At 40.4% G+C, this 19,069-nt stretch overlaps 1 protein-coding gene across 12 annotated transcripts in view; it reads right to left on the bottom strand.

Annotated features, from left to right (window-relative positions):
• Nucleotides 1-19,069, bottom strand: part of EML5 (EMAP like 5) — a 154,428-nt gene that overhangs the window by 51,475 nt on the left and 83,884 nt on the right. For all 12 annotated transcript variants that reach the window (XR_005718806.1, XM_040227497.1, XM_040227498.1 and 9 more), the window contains exons 18-21: nt 16,343-16,545; nt 15,633-15,744; nt 14,229-14,356; nt 10,384-10,525 (exon numbers count right to left, since the gene is read on the bottom strand). Coding sequence is in view for 11 of the 12 variants with exons in the window: in XM_040227497.1 (XP_040083431.1) it covers nt 10,384-10,525; nt 14,229-14,356; nt 15,633-15,744; nt 16,343-16,545 (585 nt within the window). In the remaining variant the exon portion in view is untranslated. The remainder of the gene's footprint in view (nt 1-10,383; nt 10,526-14,228; nt 14,357-15,632; nt 15,745-16,342; nt 16,546-19,069) is intronic.

Below are 19,069 nucleotides of genomic sequence, written 5' to 3'. Positions count from 1 at the left end.
GAGATATATTACACGTAAAGGAGGTGGCAGTTACCGCCGTGAGACTGGAGAAGGACTGTTATTCATTCACTGCCTCTCAACTCCAAATCCGCCCTTATTTCTCCTGCTCTCTCATTACTGGGGGCTTCCCAGTGGCTCAGTGGGTAAACAACCTGCCTGCAATGTAGGAAACAGAGGAGATATGGGTTTGATCCCTGGGTTGGGAAGTTCCCCTGGAGGAGAGAGCACGGCAACTCCACCCCCCACCCCTACCGCCCAGCATTCTTCCCTGGAGAACCGCATGGACAAGAGCAGCTTGGTGGCCTACAGCCCATGGGGTCTCAGCGACAGCTGAAGCGACTGGGCGTGCGCACACTGATGGCTGGGGCTGGACCCTACAGATGTCTTTCCTTTGCCGGCAGAGGGTGCTGGAGGGAAGGCCAAAGAAGAAGGAAGACCCTCTTCTTCCTTCCGATATGCTGTAACCAGACGATTAATGAGGGGACAGGAGCTGGGCGTAGCGGGGTTTCTCTGCCTTCACAGCAGAAGGCCTAGATCAGCCCACGGGCAAGTTTCTTTTCTATTGGCAGGCAGTCTGTTCCTGAGGCACCTATACCTTTTCCAAAGAGACCTGAATCTCCGCCCCAAGGGAAGAGGGGAGGGTCCACCGTTTAAGTTTATTCCTTGATCACTGTCCACTAGCTGCAGAAAGCAGCTGCCACTTCCCCTTAGAATCTTCTTTTACATCTTTCAGTAGTTAAATCACCTTTCATTAGCTAACACTCCATGTTAAAATTTCCCTGTTCAAATTACTGGGGTGGTTTCTGTGATTGATACAGAACAGTACTAAAGTGGTCAAAGGAGGCATATTGTTAAGATTTGTGGAATTGGTTCAGTCATGCCTTTGGGCTTCAGCATAGTGCTGGGTCCCTGCCAATGGGAAATGGGATGCGGGCCATCCAGGGTGTGCACTGGCATAGCAACGAACTAAGCTGTGCCCTGTGGCTGACTGAAGTATCCACTGCAGTAAGTGCCTGGGGAGTCCAAGAAGCTGCTGCCCTTCACCATGACAACAGCGATGACGGCCACGAGCTCTGCACTGTACAGAAGGTCACAGTGGATGCACGCAGAGCTAACAGAATGGAATAACAAGCCCAGGCCCTTTAGACGCTCAGCGAGAGTCATGGTCTGAGTAGAGAGAGCTTCTGTGACAAACCTAAATGAATTTCTGACGGGGCTGATACTGCCGAAAATTTACAATGTTAATTGAATTCATAGACTTGCCGAGTTTTCTTGCGTGAAAGTGAGGGCACTAATTGGGAAAAGAACTCTTCACCGTGGATTGGGAGCTCCTGGCTGGACTTCGACAAAGCTGAGTCTCGATCTTCTAAGCTGTTTGGAGGTTCACTGGCCAGTGCAGAGAGCTTCTTCTCCTGGAAGACTCACCTTTTGAAACAGGTGTTTGCAGAGGATGTTTAACCTCCTGAAAAACCATCACCATCATTCCTTTGCTGTCACTAGACCCCTAACTTGGATCAAATCTCAGCATGCTCTAAGGCAAAGGTTGGCAAACTTCTTAAAGGACCAGAGAATAAATATTTTCAGCTTTGCAGACCACATCAGCTTTGTCACAACTACTGAACTCTGCTACTGCAGTGCAACAGCACACCGCGACAACACATGAAGAAACGGGCATGGCTGTGTTCTGATAAAGCCGGATTTACAAACTCAGGAAGGGGACTGGACCGGATGCACGGTCACCTCTGACACAGAGGAAGGAGTCCAGAACCCCAGGGAGGGAAGAATACTGGAGGAGACCTCTCACACGCAACCTGCATACCCTCGCACCAGTCACAGATCCCCTGAAGAAGTCCAGAAACTAGTCCCTTCACGAAGGCATGGAGAGATATATTCAGGGCAGCATCTGCGTCTCTGAAAACCTCTGAATGCCCTGCTTAGATGTCAGGAAGTGGACATGTCACCACAGGCTCCCTGATGAAAAAGATACTCCTGGAGAAGCAGACGCCAAGCAGCAGTGCTTAACCAACAAAAACAAGGTATGTTCTTTCACCAAAAAGGGCAGGAGGGATGTACTACTAATCGCTATGTTTTGGCTTGTGGAGATTTCTATTGGTGGTTAATTAATCACAGGGTCTCCAGGAATGAAATAAATAAGTTAACTAGATTAGTGTTTGATCTACATAATAGGAAAAACTCCAGACCTGGTGGCCAAAACACCCGACTTAAATCATCACAGTGGAGAGTCAGACTCCCAATAACTTTTCAGACCTAAGCAAATTCATATACTCAGAGCCCCTTCACTGAAGGGAAGGCCAGGTCCCAGTGAGGAAGAACTATGAGGCACGGTCACAGGTATGTAGGTGTGTAACATAAATCTTCCTCCAAGGTTCTGTGGCCACTTAGTAGAATGATTGTGAACTGAAGAAAAGGAAAGACCCAAACTTCTAGGAATTATTAGACATGGGCTCCGCAGTGACACTACTTCTTTTTTTTTTTTTTTTGTGACACTACTTCTTAAGAGCACAAGAAGCTGCTGGTGTACAAGCAGTAAGAGTGGGGCCTTAAGGTGATCATGTGATAGATGGATTCTAAGTCCAATTTCAAATCACAGTGGACCCCATCCAATTCCTGAAGGGGAACAGATACACTTGGCAACTTGTAGAATGCTCTACGCTGGCTCTGTGGACCCAAGGGATAAGGAAGAACTAAATGAAAATCCATGGAAATTTCTCTGTCTACTAAGACAATAAACGGAAATAAAACCACAAGCCTGAGAACTGCAATCAGTGATATTACCTAGGACATGAAATGTGCAGGAATAATAATTCCTATCATACTGTCATTGCTTGTTTGGCCTGTGCTGAAGTAAGATGGATTTAGCTAATAACTCTGGATAATAAATTTAATCAGGAGATGATTTCAACTGAAGCTACTCTTCCAGATCTTTACTAGAACAAATTAACACAGTCTCTAGCATTTTACAAGCAGCTACTGCCCTGGCCAATATGCCCTTTTATCTCCATACCAATTGTAAAGCCCACTAGAAGCAGTTTGCTTTTACCTGGCTTGCATCTGTGGACACCTTCAAATCCTTGCCTCAGGGCTATTTCAACTCTCCTGTTCTTTGCCATAAGAGAGTCCACAGAGATCCTTATAATCTTGACACTCCATAAAACATCTCAGTGGTCCACTACATTGATGACATTATGCTGAATGGATCTGGGGAGCAGGAAGCAACAAGTACTTTAGATGTCTTAGCAGGACACAAGTGAATTAGGAGAGTGGCAGATAATTTCCACAAAGACATAGGAACCCTGTTACCTCAGTGATGTTTCTGGGGATCCAATGATCTTGGAATACGTCAAGCCATTGCCTCCACCGTGGAAGACAAACTGCTACACCTCCCATCACCTACCACAAACACAAGGAGCAGAACGCTTGGGAGGCCTTTCGGGAGGCAACACACAGCACATTTGAGTGAGCTGCTCCACCTGTGTATCAGGTCACTTATAAGCTTCCAGTGGGGGCCAGGACTAGAAAAGGCAAGCTGATCTTAAGCAGACTTAATGACCTTCAAAGTGTCTGTGGCACCTCTGGAAAGGTCCCAAAGGAGCCTACTTCAGTTGGGAGGAATTCCACGTCCTCCTTTGCAGGTAACTATTTTCCTTTTGAGACACAGCTTCTGGATTGCCACCAGGTCTCACCAGACAGCAAGTAAATGCCTAACTATGGGATATCAGGTAACTGTGTCCTGAGCTTCCTTTCATGAACTGAAAATGACATGACCAGGCAAGTTACTGACTGGGTGTGCAGAATAGCAATCTTTCATCAACTAGACACAGAACAGAAAAGACCAGGCTTGGCGAGATCTGGAAGTTAGAAGTAATTTGTATGAACAGGGGGCTCAGAATCCTTCAGCAATAAATCCTACTGCAATGTCTCTTCTCTCTCTCAATCTGTACTTATGGCCTCACAGGGGTTCATTATGACCAACTGAGTGAAGAAGAAAACCACTGAGCCAGATTTTCAGATGTTCCTACATGGTATGTTAGTCTTGATGAAACTGAAAGAGGAGAGTGAAAAAGTTGGCTTAAAGCTCAACATTCAGAAAACGAAGATCATGGCATGTGGCCCCATCACTTCATGGGAAATAGATGGGGAAACAGTGGAAAACAGTGTCAGACTTTACTTTGGGGGGCTCCAACATCACTGCAGATGGTGACTGCAGCCATCAAATTAAAAGACCCTTACTCCTTAGAAGGAAAATTATGACCAACCTGGATAGCATATTGAAAAGCAGAGACATTACTTTGGCAACAAAGGTCCATCTAGTCAAGGCTGTGGTTTTTCCAGTGGTCATGTATGGATGTGAGAGTTGGACTGTGAAGAAGGCTGAGCACTGAAGAATTGATGCTTTTGCACTGCGGTGTTGGACAAAACTCTTGAGAGTCCCTTGGACTGCAAGGAGATCCAACCAGTCCATTCTAAAGGAAATCGGTCCTGGGTGTTCACTGGAAGGACTGATGCTAAAGCTGAAACTCCAGTACTTTGGCCACTTCATGCAAAGATTTGACTCATTGGAAAAGACTTTTATGCTGGGAGGGATTGGGGGCAGGAGGAGAAGGGGACGACAGAGGATGAGATGGTTGGTTGGCATCACCGACTCGATGGACGTGAGTTTGGGTGAACTCTGGGAGTTGGTGATGGACAGGGAGGCCTGGCGTGCTGAAGTTCACGGGGTAGCAAAAATTGAACATGACTGAGCGACTGAACTGAACTGAAGCATCACAGCCACACTAGGGGTGACCTGGAAGGACTGTAGTGAAACTCCCCAGTGGGCAGCTCTTCAAGCAGTGCACCTGACTTATCACTTTTGTGGTGAGAGATGACTACATAGACAGATTTACACGGATTCATTAGCAATTGTTCACTATTTGAATAAATAGGAACTGGAAGAAATAGGATTGGACGATGAGAGGAAAGGAAATCTAGAAGATAAACGTGTGGGTAAAACTCTCAGAAAGGGCATACATAGGCTGTGAAGATTTTTGTGTCCAAAATAAAGTCCAATACATGTGCCTATTGCAGAGGAAGCTCTCAATAATCAGATGGACAAAATAATATGTTTTATGGACATCAGGCAGGCTCTTTCCCTAGCCAGCTAGCACCTGCTTGGTGGGTCAAAGGTGGCAAGGGCAAAGTCCATGCTTGAGTTCAAAACACAGACTTTTCTTTACCAAGGCTGGTCTTGGTGCTGCCCAATCTGCTAACAGTAGAGACCTCCTGAACCTCTGATAAGGCACCACTCCTCAGGGAAACTAGCCCAGCATCTGGTGGCAAGCCGATTACACTGAGCCTCTTCCATTATGGAGAGGACTGAGTCATCCTCAGTGGAACAGACAGGACTTTTGGATTCACCTTCCCTATCCACAGAGCTTCTGCTAGCACCACTATCCATGGCCAGGACGCCTAATCCACCATCACCAAATTCCAAGACCTTCACTCTTTCATAGTGAAGGATAGTGCAGCGTTAGGCTCATACCTACGGCATCAGCTAGTTTTATAACATACCCTCATCTTTCACAGAGGGCTACTAAAAAATGATGGAATGGCTTACTGAAAACTGATTTATAGCATCTTTTGCAAGCAATATCCTGAAAGACCAGGGTTTTGTGTTACAGGATGCAGTATATGCTTTAAAGCACTGATCATTATATGGTGCTGTCTACCTCAAAGTTGGAATCCATGGGTCTAGAAATCAAAAAGTGGAGGTGAGAGTCACTCTTCTCACTATTATATCTAATTGTATCAAGTATTTTTGCTGTAAGCTACTTTGTCATAGACATTTTGCCACAAACATATTCACCAAGTAACTAACTGATTATGAGGCAATTTTGCTATAAGAGATAAAATAACTAGTTGAAGTCTGGTTTGACATATGCAAAACAAAAATATGTATGATGATGAATTCTTATTTTGAAACAAACTACACTGGAAGAGAAAGAGGCTGAGGGCCTACAAGGCACAGAATTGAACCCACAGATCCCATGGAACTTTAGAATGTTTATCAACAGACAAGGGACAATCCATGCTCATTAGTAAAAATGTCCACACTACCCAAAGCAATCTAAAGATTCAATATACTCCCTATAAAAATTCCACTGGCGTTTGTCAGATACAGAACTAATCATCTTAAAATCTGGATGGTACTACAAAATATTCCAAAGCCAAAGCAATCTTGAGAAAGAACAACAAAATTGAAGACCTCGCTCTCTTTGATTTCAAACTATATTACAAAGCTACAGTAATCAAAACAGCATGATGTTTGCATAAAAACAGACACACACAATAATGGAAAAGAATAGAGCCCAGAAATAAACCCATGTACATACGGCCAGTTAATTTACCAAAGAAGTCAAGAATGTACAGTAGAGAAAGGAGAGCCTCTCCAATAAATTGTGCTGGGAAACTAGAATGGCCACATGCAAAAGAATGAAACTGGATCACTATCTTACACACAAACAAAAATTAACTTTGTAAGGATTGAAGACTTGAAATATAAGATATGAAACCAAAGAATTCTTAGAGGAAAACTTAGATGGTAAGCTCCTTGACATAGATCTTGGAAATAATGTTTTGATCCTGACAACAAAAGCAAAAACAACAACAACAAAATAAACAAGTGAGATGACATCAAACTATAAAGCTTCTGCACAGGAAAGAAAATCAGCAATGAAATGAAAAAGCAACATACTGAATGGGAAAAATAACTGCAAAACATCTATCAGATAAGGGGTTAAACATCCAAAATGAATAAAGAACTCATAAAACTCAATAGCAAAAAATCCACATTGGTTTAAAAATGAACAAATACTGAACTGATATTTTTCTAAAGAAGATATACAAATGGCCAAAAGGTACATGAAATGAACAGAGAACAGACAGCAGTTACAAAGGGGTGGTGGGATGGGCTGGGGGTAATGCAAAAACATTCAGGTTTGATTATAATTAAAAGCTAAAGTCACAGATACAAGTTTTACATAGGACATTCCCAATATATCCCTATACAGAAAATTGCAAAGGCTGGCAAAAAATTTTTTTATAGATATTAAGAATACAGATATTAATTCATGTTGCATATTTATACTTCTGGTTATTTTTATAACTAGTTACCATAAAACCGAATTATTTGGCAAAATTCTAGTTTATATTAACTATAATGTTAAGCCTCAGGATCATAATATTTGCATATTCATTTTGTGAAGAAAACAGTATTTGCTTACTGAATGTTTTAAAGAAATAACTGTGTTTTACAATATTTAAACCATTATGATGTCAGTATTTTTGTTATAAGTAAGTCAATCAGCATAAAACCACATGTCTCTTTAAAGTTATGAAAATCCACTTGTTTTTCTCTTGAATTAATGATGAAGTAAAAAGAAAAGTTATTATAGAAGAATATTTAAGAACAAAAATACAGTATTATGACTCTTCTCAACAACCTAATACAAAGATCTACTTCTAGAAGGAGCCAGTAATACTGGTAGACAATTTTTCTGGTCTAATACATGACATACATCCAAAGATTCAGAAGACACAACAAATCCTAAATAATAGACCACATACATGCACAATGTTATTAAACCTCAAAACTATAGAAAAATGTAAAAGAGAACAATGAAAACCACTGAAATAACAACTCTGAGTCAAGAACTCTAGAAGCAGTTAAATTAGCATCCAAGAATGAGAGTAAAAAAATCAAAACATGTTCAGACTAGTAGTATACCAAGGGCAGGGCAGCAGTAACAGTTCACCCTGAGTGGTACTATAATGCCAATCAAAAATTTAAAAACAACAATGAAAAACTGAATAAAACTGATCTGCTTTTAAAGAACTGCAGCATCAGTGATAGAATATTTCTGTTAGAATAGGCCATTCCCACCACCCTATTTTTATACACTACTGGTTCACTCAGAGGACAATGAGAGAATTTCCAACAAATCTTCATTACGGAAATTCTGAAACTGTCTTTTAGAAGAAAATGACAGAAGAAAATGTTTGAGATACAAGAAAAAAAGGTGAACAAAGAAATGTACACGCATAGATAAATCTAAGTAACACTGACTGCGTGAAATGATAATAATGTCCACTTGAAGGGAGGTTTAAAAAAAACAAAGATCCTCAAAAAAATTAAAAGTAGAACATCATATGATCCAGTAATTACACTCGTGGGTATTTATCTAAAGAAAACAAAGACACAAACTCAAAAGATACTAAACCCCTATGTTCACTGCAGCATTGTTTACAATAACCAAGACACAGAAACAGCTCAGGTGCCCAGGATGCATTAAAGTGAAAGAAGTGAGGCTGCTCAGTCATGTGCGACTCTTTGCGACCCCATGGACTGTACAGCCTACCAGGCTTCTCCGTCCATGGAATCTTCTAGGCAAGAATACTGGAGTGGGTTGCCATTTCCTTCTCTAGGAGATCTTCCCAACCCAGGGATTGAACCTGGGTCTCCCGCATTGCAGGCAGACGCTTTCCCATCTGAGCCACCAGTGATTAAAGGATAAATGGGTGAAAGGATCAAGAAAATGAGGAAATGTGGCACAGATATGCCTGCATGCGGGTCCATGCACACGTGCACATATGCACATACACCAACACTGTTCAGCCAGTAAAACTAATAAACTCTTGCCATTTGCAACAACATGGACGGACCCGGAGGGCATTATTCTAGGTGAGATAAATCAGACACAGAAAGACAAAAACTATATCCCACTCATACGTGCAATCAAGGAGAAAAGCTCAAAGATACAGAGAACAGACTAGGTTGCCAGTGGTGGGGGTGGGGGGACTGGGTAAAACGGGTGAAGGGAGTCAACAGTGTAAACTCCAGCTGTAAACAAAATAAGCCATGGAGGTGTCACGGACAGCACGGTGACTACAGTTAGTAATACTGCATTGCATATCTGGAAGTTTCTGAGAAAACAGGTCTTAAAAGTGCTCATCATAATAAAAAAATTTTAAGTATGTGTATTGATATTATGGTGATTATTCCACAATATTTACAAATATTGGATCAATATGTTGTACACCTGAAACCAAGGTAGAGTTCTGTGTCAGTTATATCTCAATTTAAAAAAAGAAAGAAAATGTGATAGGTAAGTGTGTCCTGAATTTGACTGGTCAGGACATCCAATGGACTTGGGAAGGAAAGAATTTTTTGACACTGGTTTTTTATGCACAAAGATGTGACTGTGGTTTTAGACTCTAACTGTAACTGTTCACATTGAAAGTTCATGTATAAAACCACTGGCAATTTTCACTAGTTTCTGAGGAAAAAATAAAGAAATACAGTATGTGCAGGCACGAGCACACACACACACACACCAGAGAATGAAAATGCAAGAGATCACTAGTTAACAGAAAAAGGAGTAGGGGAAGGACAGGAACTGGAGCCCTAGGGCTCCACAGACTGTGACTGACTTCAGATGTTCAGTTAGGCACACAGGACAGGAGCACTAGAAAAAGAGAGCTGGCTCTTTTAAGTCAATAGAAGGAGGGAAAAATAAATCAGCTGAATGAATTATAACAAGCTGCCTAATTTCAACTTGGTTCTTATATTGCTAAGTAATTCTCTCCTTTATCTGTGTACTCTATCATATTTCTTAGTCACAATTCCCAACTTTTTCAGCTAGAGCTCCTCCTAACATATCCCCATGCTACAAATAATATTCTCTACCACTTTCCCAAGAAATCTGAAGCTCATCTAGCCTAATAGTAAAAATCTTGCTCCAACAATTGAACTCTTTGTTGTTCTATATTGACAGGATATCCTACAATGTGCTCAATTCTGGTTCATTCTACAATACCCTTCTCTGGGGACTTCCCTGGCAGTCCAGCGGTCAGAGTCCATGTTTCCAGAGCAGAGGCTCCAGGCTTGATCCCTGGTCAGGGAGTCCCTGCTCCCTAAAATCCCACATGCTGTGCAACATAGCCAAAGAAATAGCAATACAACAAAATGAAATTAAATATCCTCCTCTCAACTCTGCTACCCCTTTTTAAGCTAAGGCTTAGTTTCTGATTCTAAATTACATATAATCTATAGTCATAAAGGGGAGAAAGCTTAGTTTATGTTTCCTTCCTATATTCTTGTTTCCAAAATGATATGGAAAACTGACTCAGGATAGGCATGAGCAGAGAAGGTCCCATAAAGCATAGACTAGGTAGAACTAATTTTCTTTATATACCATTATGAGCAAGCAGATATAGAATAAATACTTAAAGTATTTTTTATATATTTAGTATAGCTTTCTTACATTTGTGAGGGTCATAAAATTGTGACAATTTAATCTATGCTCAAGTCTGCGAGGCACTTACCTTTTTTAAGTTTCCGGACGGCCAACATACAATGACTAGGAGAAAGATCCCATATCCTCAAGGTCTTATCGTCACTCACAGTAGCACAGATGGGCAGATACGGGTGTGTAGCCAAGCCCCACGCCTCTCCTTCCATGTGTCCCTGTGAAGAAAACACAGTTAAGACCATTTCAACCTAAAGATACTTGTATTTAGAAGAAGTATAAAAACAGTCAATAATATATGATAATGATAGGATAACGACTAATAGATAACTCTAGTAAAACTTTCTCTCTTTGGAATATACCTTAAAATATCTTTGTAACAACTTTATCCCCAAAGTTACAATACATATCAAGTTACTATGGAAACTAGCTTCAAAGTCTTATAACGTGTATGATGGTGGTTTAGTCGCTAAGTCGTGTCCAACTCTTGCAACCCCATGCACGGTAGCCTGCCAGGCTCCTCTGTCCATGGGATTCTCCACGCAAGAATACTGGAGTGGGTTGCCATTTCCTGTTCCACATAACATGCATAGGGTAGAGAAACTAGGAACTGGCCACCCAGGAATGCTAATGACTGCTGTAGGTGAGGGACTTCCTGCATGACAGAGTAAATAGTACTGTAGACTGGTGCACCAGTGAAACTGAGAGAAATTGTTTTTTAAAAATTAAGTCTCTGGAAATGGTTTCAAGGAGATAAAACAAAGGAAGAAACATTTACCTAAGAAAGTCTGCTAAAATTCAGTAAGAACAGTGAGAGTTTGCTGTATCTGAACTGAGACGCACTCTTGTCCTCCTACTCAGTGACACGGACACCCCATACCAGACTGATGGAACCAAGAGCAAGGGCGTGCTCTCTCCCCAGCCTCGAGCTGGGCGCCTCCTCCCACAGGGCAGACGTCCGTGTCCTCCACCTGCTCCCAGCTCTCTGTTACTCCGGCTAAACTCCTGGTGATCGCCGCTGAGAGGTACGAGCTTCCCACTCACTCCCGGTTCTGAGATGGAGGCTCTACCTCAGGTGCAGTGGCCGGTGAGAACACTGGGGCCTCAAAGGCAACCCAAGAAGGGCTGAGGCGACTGCTTCCTCCACACGAGTGGGCACTCACATCTAAAGCAAAGGACACTCAGGAAAACAGAAGCATTCCATTGTTTTCACCCTCAACTCCAGAGCCCTGGATCAGAAATTTTTCCTGAAGGGAGAAGCAAGTCATAACACAGCATCCAGCTTCTTCTCAAAGGAACTGACTTCATTTACTACAGTGTGGAAAAGTTGAAGACTGAGGGTGCTCTCAAAAACAACGGAGGTTGTGATGAAAGGAACCTGGGAAACAACCAAGACTCCCTGGACACGGCTAAACCAAAGTTGAGGAGAAACAGGAAAATCTCAGAGATATATGGGAAGAGACTGATTAAATTCAGAACAAATCTGGATGCTTCTTCCCAAATCAGAAACAAGACAAGGATGTTTACTCTCATTACTTTTGTTCAACATAGTACTGGCAGTTCCAGGCAGGATAATTAGGTAGGAAAAATAAATAACAGGCATCTAGATTGGAGAGGGAGAAGTAAAACTATCTCTATTTGCAGATGACATAATCTTATACAGTATGCAAAAAATTCTTAAAAAGTTACCAAAAAAACTCTTAGAATATATTAAGTTATTTAAACAAGATACATACATGTATGTACACTGAAAACTAAAAAACATTGTTGAAAAAAGTTTTAAAAGATCTAAATAAATGGAGAGATCCATGTTCATGGATCAGAAGATTTAATACTGTTAAGAGGTGCTAGCAACCCACTCCAGTACTCTTGCCTGGAAAATCCCATGGATGGAGGAGCCTGGTGGGCTGCAGTCCATGGGGTCACTAAGAGTCAGACACGACTGAGTGACTTCACTTTCACTTTTCACTTTCATGCATTGGAGAAGGAAATGGCACCCCACTCCAGTGTTCTTGCCTGGAGAATCCCAGGGATGGAGGAGCCTGGTGGGCTGCCGTCTATGGGGTCGCAGTGTTGGACACGACTGAAGCGACAGCAGCAGCAGCAGCAGTCCACAAACTGATTCATAGCACACTGCCGCTACAAACACGGTTGAATGTGGGTTTTCGGTACATACAGGAATGCACTTCTGCGGTGTACTTATATTCCCACACTTTAAATTACTATAGTTTTATATTACATTTATTTCTAGCATGGAAAGTTTCCCAAAAAGACTTTTTGACTACTTTTAAATAGTTTCTCTTCTAGATGATTAAAAAAAATCTTCCCAGCATTTGTGAAAAATGTCACTAGGATTTGGATTAGGCTCATACTGAATTATTTACTTATAAGTCTCTTATATCTTTAGTAAAATTGTATAGCTTTCTTAATACAGGTCTTGCATTTTTTTAACCATCTTTATTTCTGGTTACTATGCAGTTTTCTTTGTGAGTACCATTTTTGTGTCATTTGTTTTAGCTGGTCATTGCTAGACCAGCTAGACCATGTAGAAATACTATTGACTTTAACATGCTGATTTTGCATAAATGCCTAAGGACTTAATTAGTTATAATAATTTGTCAGTTTATTCTCCTGTTCAAGGTGTAAATTATAACATCTTACAATACTGGCATCCATCCAGGGTCATCCATTTGTTTCTAATACATATACCTTTTATGTTTTGTTTTACTGTATTGGCCCAGACCTCACACACAATGTTGGAAAATAATGGTGAGACCTGGTATCCTTGTCTTGTTTCTGACGTTTAGGAGACAGTAGATATTTGAAATCTTTAACTCTATAATAAATATCAGAAAACAATAAGATGTCATTTATTACTTCTAAAAATCTTTTCTTACAATTATGAAACCGTCTGTATTTTTGAACAAGCCCATATATGGATTCATCTGTAAAAGTGTATCTGTGTAAATATTTTCCAGGAGATCATAAATATTTAAACACCATGACTCCAACATCTTTTTACTTTAAAGGGATATCACGTGACTGAAATTACAGAGTAAGACATGAAGGTTTCACAGGTAATCTAACATACAGTGTTTTGCTATTTGCTTACAGACTTTCCTTGGCACATCAGGACAGTCTGCTAACACCAAAGCACAGCGCGTTCACCTACGCGAGCTCTTTGGAGACTTAACAGGAAGGAAGTAGGGGCATTAAGAAAGAGAACGACTGTTTCTCCGGGTGAAAAACAAAACTCAAAGGGTGTTACTATGCACAGTTGCATGAGGGCAGTTTTCCATTAGGGTAGATCCTACCTCACCTGCTATGCCTTATAGGATCAAAACCCAGCACATATATAGGAAATGTAAACTGAAAAATTAATACAGCATTCCTGATAGAAATGTTAAGGATTAGCTAATTCTGCTATTTCATTTTATATTTCTACCACACAAAGTTTGTACTTCTGGATTTTCAAAATTATTAACGTATTTTCACTCATAAATGTCTTCAGGAGTAAAATTTTGGCACATATTCAGTTTTTGCTTTTCTAAGTTAGAAACTTGAGAAAGAATGAACTAAAGAGTTTCATAGAAAAATATATTAGGTTCAACAAATATATTTCAAAGAAATAAAATATAAAATAAATGGACTGGGTTAAATTAACTACAACTAGCTTTTCTTTCTACTGGTTTGTTTTGTAATAAATTACTGAAAATATGGTAATTATTCCACATGATAATGTGCATATTATTTATTGATACTACTCATTTAGCTATAATTAAATTTAATTTTTTTGCAAATATTAACAAGTATTTCCCTAAATAATTTAACTGTATTTTTCACCACTGTCAGCTTTTGACTTTTATGTATTGAACTGACTGTATACAAAGGGGGAAAAAACACATTAATATTTAAAATTACCTGGACCAGAAGTGTTATTGGGCCACTTTTATCCACTTCTAGTATTTCACCATTCTTTGTGCCAACTAGAATATGACCATGTCCTAATGATATGGCACGTATAGATGGGTTATCTTCCAAGAGAAGACCTAAAATGTTAAATGGAGATGTTCTTCTAGGTATGAAGTTAATATAATACAAAGATGTATATCCTGCCAATGATGCTATTTTGACAACGCAAATCATCTTACAAAGTTGCTTTCTCCTATATCTTAAATATTCTAATAAATATATCATAGTTTTCTCAATCATTCAATTTACTAATCTCAAAAGTGAGAACCACTTACATACTACAATCCCATTATTAGATATTATCCCAGATCCCCTACTACCAGTCTGACAACTGTTTCTTTTCCTTCTATATTTGCTCCTCACCCACCTCCGGCCCCTTTTAGAGCATGTACAATATCCTGGTTCGTAATTTTAATTCAATTCGACTGAAGATTAATGCATTTATGTCTACTGTGCCCTCGGCAGGCTTCAGAGATGTACTGGTAAATGTGACAGAGCACAGAGCATTCAATGTGGAAAACAGACCCTGTGTGGGAACATACTGAAAAGGGAAAAAACAGGAATTGAGCCTTTCCTGAGGTGGGAAGGGGTGGGGGTATAGGGAATCCTCTAGAAGAAACAGTGTTTGAGATTTGAATGATGAGTGTGTGCACACGTGTGCTGTCATCTCTGACTCTTCACAACCCCACGGGCTCCTCTGGACCACAGGCTCCTCTGTCCATGGGATTCCCCAGGCAAGAACACTGGAGTGGGTGGCCATTTCCTTCTCCAGCGGATCTTCCCGACCCAGGGATTGAACCCGTGTCTCTTGTGTCTCCTGCACTGGCAGGCACATTCTTTGCCACTGTGTCACCTGGGAAGCCCCCAAAATGGTATATGGTCAGGTAACTGGAGGAAGTGGGAGGGTGGGGAAAGGGGAAATTCTAGGACAAATGACAGCAGGTAGACAGGCCTGGAGAGCAGAGACAGAACGCCGCAGTGCCTTGATGCAGGACGGGTGAGACAGGGAGGGTCAACAAAACTCTACGGTAAACAAAAGGCCAAGTCTGAAAACAAATCCCTGACTGGCGGTAAACGTGAGAGTCACATGGCGACTTTCTTTGAAAAATTACAAATGTTAAAAACAACCGTCTTTTATTTGTTTACATTTTACTATGTGTATCATTGAGAATAGATTTTGAAAGGACAGCCATGATTCTGGGATCCAGATAAGTAGCTTCTCTTTTTAATACTGAATGCTGACACATGTTTAGTAAAGAAGGACAACTGCACCCCATGTGCTCCACCTCAGTGATCACCCATGTTAATGAGCAATTAATCTTTTTTCCTACAAATCTGCAAATCTCAAATCACCTTTAGATCCTGGGGCCAAAGCAGCTCTTTTTATAGCGTAGGTCTTGAGACATCTTTCAAAGGAGTCATCCCAAAGAGCAACTACCCCATCTTTCCCTCCAGTTACAAACCCCTATGAAAGTGAAAGGTTTAATTACGTTAATAAAAGTCTAAGTATTTTTAGAATAATCATCTTTCTTTATAATGAAAAATTCTACAGAAAACAAAATTTACAGCCAAAAATTATAGCATGTAAAAAACAAACATAGAATCCATTACATTTTTTAAACATCAACATGGAACCTGCAAAAATATTTACAGTGACACAAAACATTTTACTTTTAGACTAGGACTTTGAAAGCAGTTTCCAATCTGGAGCCGTAACGTAGCTCTACCACCTTCACCTGGAGGCTTCATAAAGAAGGGACAGTAGTAATAGCTACCTCACAGGATATGGTGACAACATGTAAAACACGTAAACAATTTTTGACACATAGTAAATGATTAACAAATACTATTAATAAGTTAAAAAAATTTTTAACAGCAGACATATTCTATTCTGGGTTCAGGAGTTTGAACCCATACCTTATTTTAGGTCAGGAAGACTCCAGCTCACATATCATTATTGGGTAGCTCAGCTAAGTAGAAAGGTAGTGCTCTTGTACTTGTGAAAATGTTTTACATTCCATGGTCAAACTATGTTTAATTCAGAATTTATTTAAGTGACTTACTTTTTCCAATGCGTGCATACTGAACACTGGTCCATCATGTGCTTTAACTGTCTTTACAAGAAAGATGTCTCGCCAGATACACACATCTCCTGTGGACGTTCCAGAAAAAGCCATCTCCTCAGTCCATCCATACACTGCACACATCATGGTGTCACTTTTCCCCAGGGTGCCCACGTAGCCTTTTCTTCCAATCAATCCTCCCCCTGGTTCATAAAAAATATCGTGAAAGTGCCACTTTCAAAACTTGTAAAATACAAAGCCATAAAATTTCTTCTCTGCTGTTTTTCTTATTTAAAGAGAAAGACACATAACGGTAAGGGGAGTTAAAAAAAAATACAGGTCTCTCAATTGGTGACCTGGACAACATCTTGCCTGGCTGAGGCAGCCATACCCATGAGTGCTTGAGGTCATAGCTTTTGGATAAACAAACATATATACTAAAAGTCAGTTCAAATCCATCTTTCGATTAATTTTTAAGAAAATTATATATCACAGAGTTGATACAAAAAGTCATAAAAAGTACAACAAACTCTATGTCCATTATCAACTTAGACAAAATTACTACAACAGCCAAAATGTGTGCTAACCACATCTCCTTTCTTTATCGCTCCTACTATTCTGGATGTGATGATGATTATTCTCACACATTCCCTTACACATATTTTACTACTTATTTAGGCATCCTTAGGTAATAGATCTTTTTTCATGTTTAAAACTTTCCATAAATATCATCCTATATGTCTTCTTTCGAAACCTACTCTTTTTACCAATGATTTGCAATGGAGTTTTACCCCTAGAAACCTGATTTTCATAACTATATAGCATTCTATCATGACATTTTATATTCCAGACAACATTTTCCTATCAATGAGGACTGAACAAAGCTGTTTCCAAGACTTGGCTATTGAAAACAATGCTACTCTAAACATTCTTGCAAGGGCCTTTTCTATAAAAGTGTAAGAGATTGTCTAGGATCGCTTAGGAATGGTCATAGAATACCTGCAAAAAAAATAGCACAGAGATGAGAGCTATCATCTCTGTCACCAAACTGTCCTCTAAAGTTGATATAACAATGTATAGTCTCATTAATGGTGAAAAGAGTTCCTGTGCCTTCTCACCTTTCAAGAACACTTGGTCCTTACTGGTCATTCATTGCCTATTGATACGTTTTGCCCATTTTTCTAAATGAACTCATTATTCAATCATTTATTCAAGAAATATACATGGGCTCCCCTCGTAGGTCAGTCAGTAAAGAATCTGCCTGTGATGCAGGAGACCTGGGTTCGATCCCTGGGTCAGGAAGATCCCCTGGAGAAGGAAATAGCAACTCACTCCAGTACTTTTGCCTGGAAAAGCCTATGGACAAAGGAGCCTGGTGGGCTACAACCCATGAGATCACAAGAATTGGACATGACTTCACAACAAATCCACCACCACAATATATATATATAATGAATTCATTTGGAAAAATGGGCAGAACATATCAATAGGTAATAAATGACCAATAGAAGCTCATTAATAATTAGAGAAATACAAATTAAAACCACCATAAAATTTAAGTGATATTTTACATCCCTCAGTCTTGCACAGGAGAAAGCCCAGGAACTCTTTTCGCCATTATTGGATTCTACGTTGTCTCAACTGCAGAGGACAGTTTGGCAACAGTAGCACGGTAAGCACTGTAAGGATTTAACTTTTACTCTAAATGAGATGGAAAACATTTGGGTAGCGGAATGACAAGATGCTGTGTATCACTTATTACCAGGTTTGTTCGGATTTCTGTATTAAGGGTAATTTGAATAGTGGCAAGGATGAAGAGTTAGGCTATATGGATCATCTGGGCAAATGATAACGGTGGTATGGGCCTGGTGGTAGCATAGAAAATGATGAAAAGCAATCATTTCAAATGTATTTGAAAGACTGTCTTTTCTTAACATAGTAGCCAGAATTTCGAGCGCACTTTCAAGGGCAGTTAAAGTCAAGTGGTGAGGGGGGGAAAACAGATTACACTTCTCTCAAAAGAAGGAGAAGATAAAGAGCAAATTTAAAGTGTAAATAGGGGCTTCCCTGGTTGTCCAGTGGTTAAGACTCTGCACTCCCAATGCAGGCGGCTGGGGTACGATCCCTGGTCAGGGAGCTAGAGCCCGCAAGCGGCAACTAAGATCTGGTGCAGTCACATAAATTAAAAAACAAACAAACAAAAACAGTGTATGAAGTGTAAATAACTATTTGGACATGTTTTAGTAGGTAGATTAGAAGAGAAAATTGATTAGCAACTGGAGGGTAGAGCTGAAAGAGGGTTCCTGCTTTACTTATTTAAGATGGAGCAATCACACATGTGTATGCTGAAGGGAAAGAGCAGAGAGGGAACCTGAAGGCACAGAAGAAAAGTGAAGGAGAGCTGGAGCGATGTCCTTGAACGGGTGAGAGACAGGTTTCAGCATGCAAGCGGAAGGGAATGGCTTTCACTAGAGCACACGTGTCCATTCAGGGCAGGGCCAGCAAACTATGGGCTGTAGGGCAAATCCTGCCACCACCTGCTTTTGAAGGAAAGAACAGGCTTGGGTAGGGTAGGAGTTTTCTCTCTTGTCCTGTAAGTTCCTACATCGTATTCTTGATTTTTGTCTCTGGGTCTTAAAAGCCTAAACTGTTTACTGATTTGGCCAGTTGCGGTGTTCTCCGCCTCTGCTTTAGATGGTCGTTGCTGGGTTTCTTGACACACACAGC

The sequence above is a fragment of the Oryx dammah genome, unplaced genomic scaffold (assembly GCF_014754425.2).
Source record: "Oryx dammah isolate SB20612 unplaced genomic scaffold, SCBI_Odam_1.1 HiC_scaffold_26, whole genome shotgun sequence".
NCBI classification, from domain to species: domain Eukaryota; kingdom Metazoa; phylum Chordata; class Mammalia; order Artiodactyla; family Bovidae; genus Oryx; species Oryx dammah.
The sequence above is the reverse complement of the archived record's forward strand: the minus strand, read 5'-3'. Positions and strand labels throughout refer to the sequence as shown.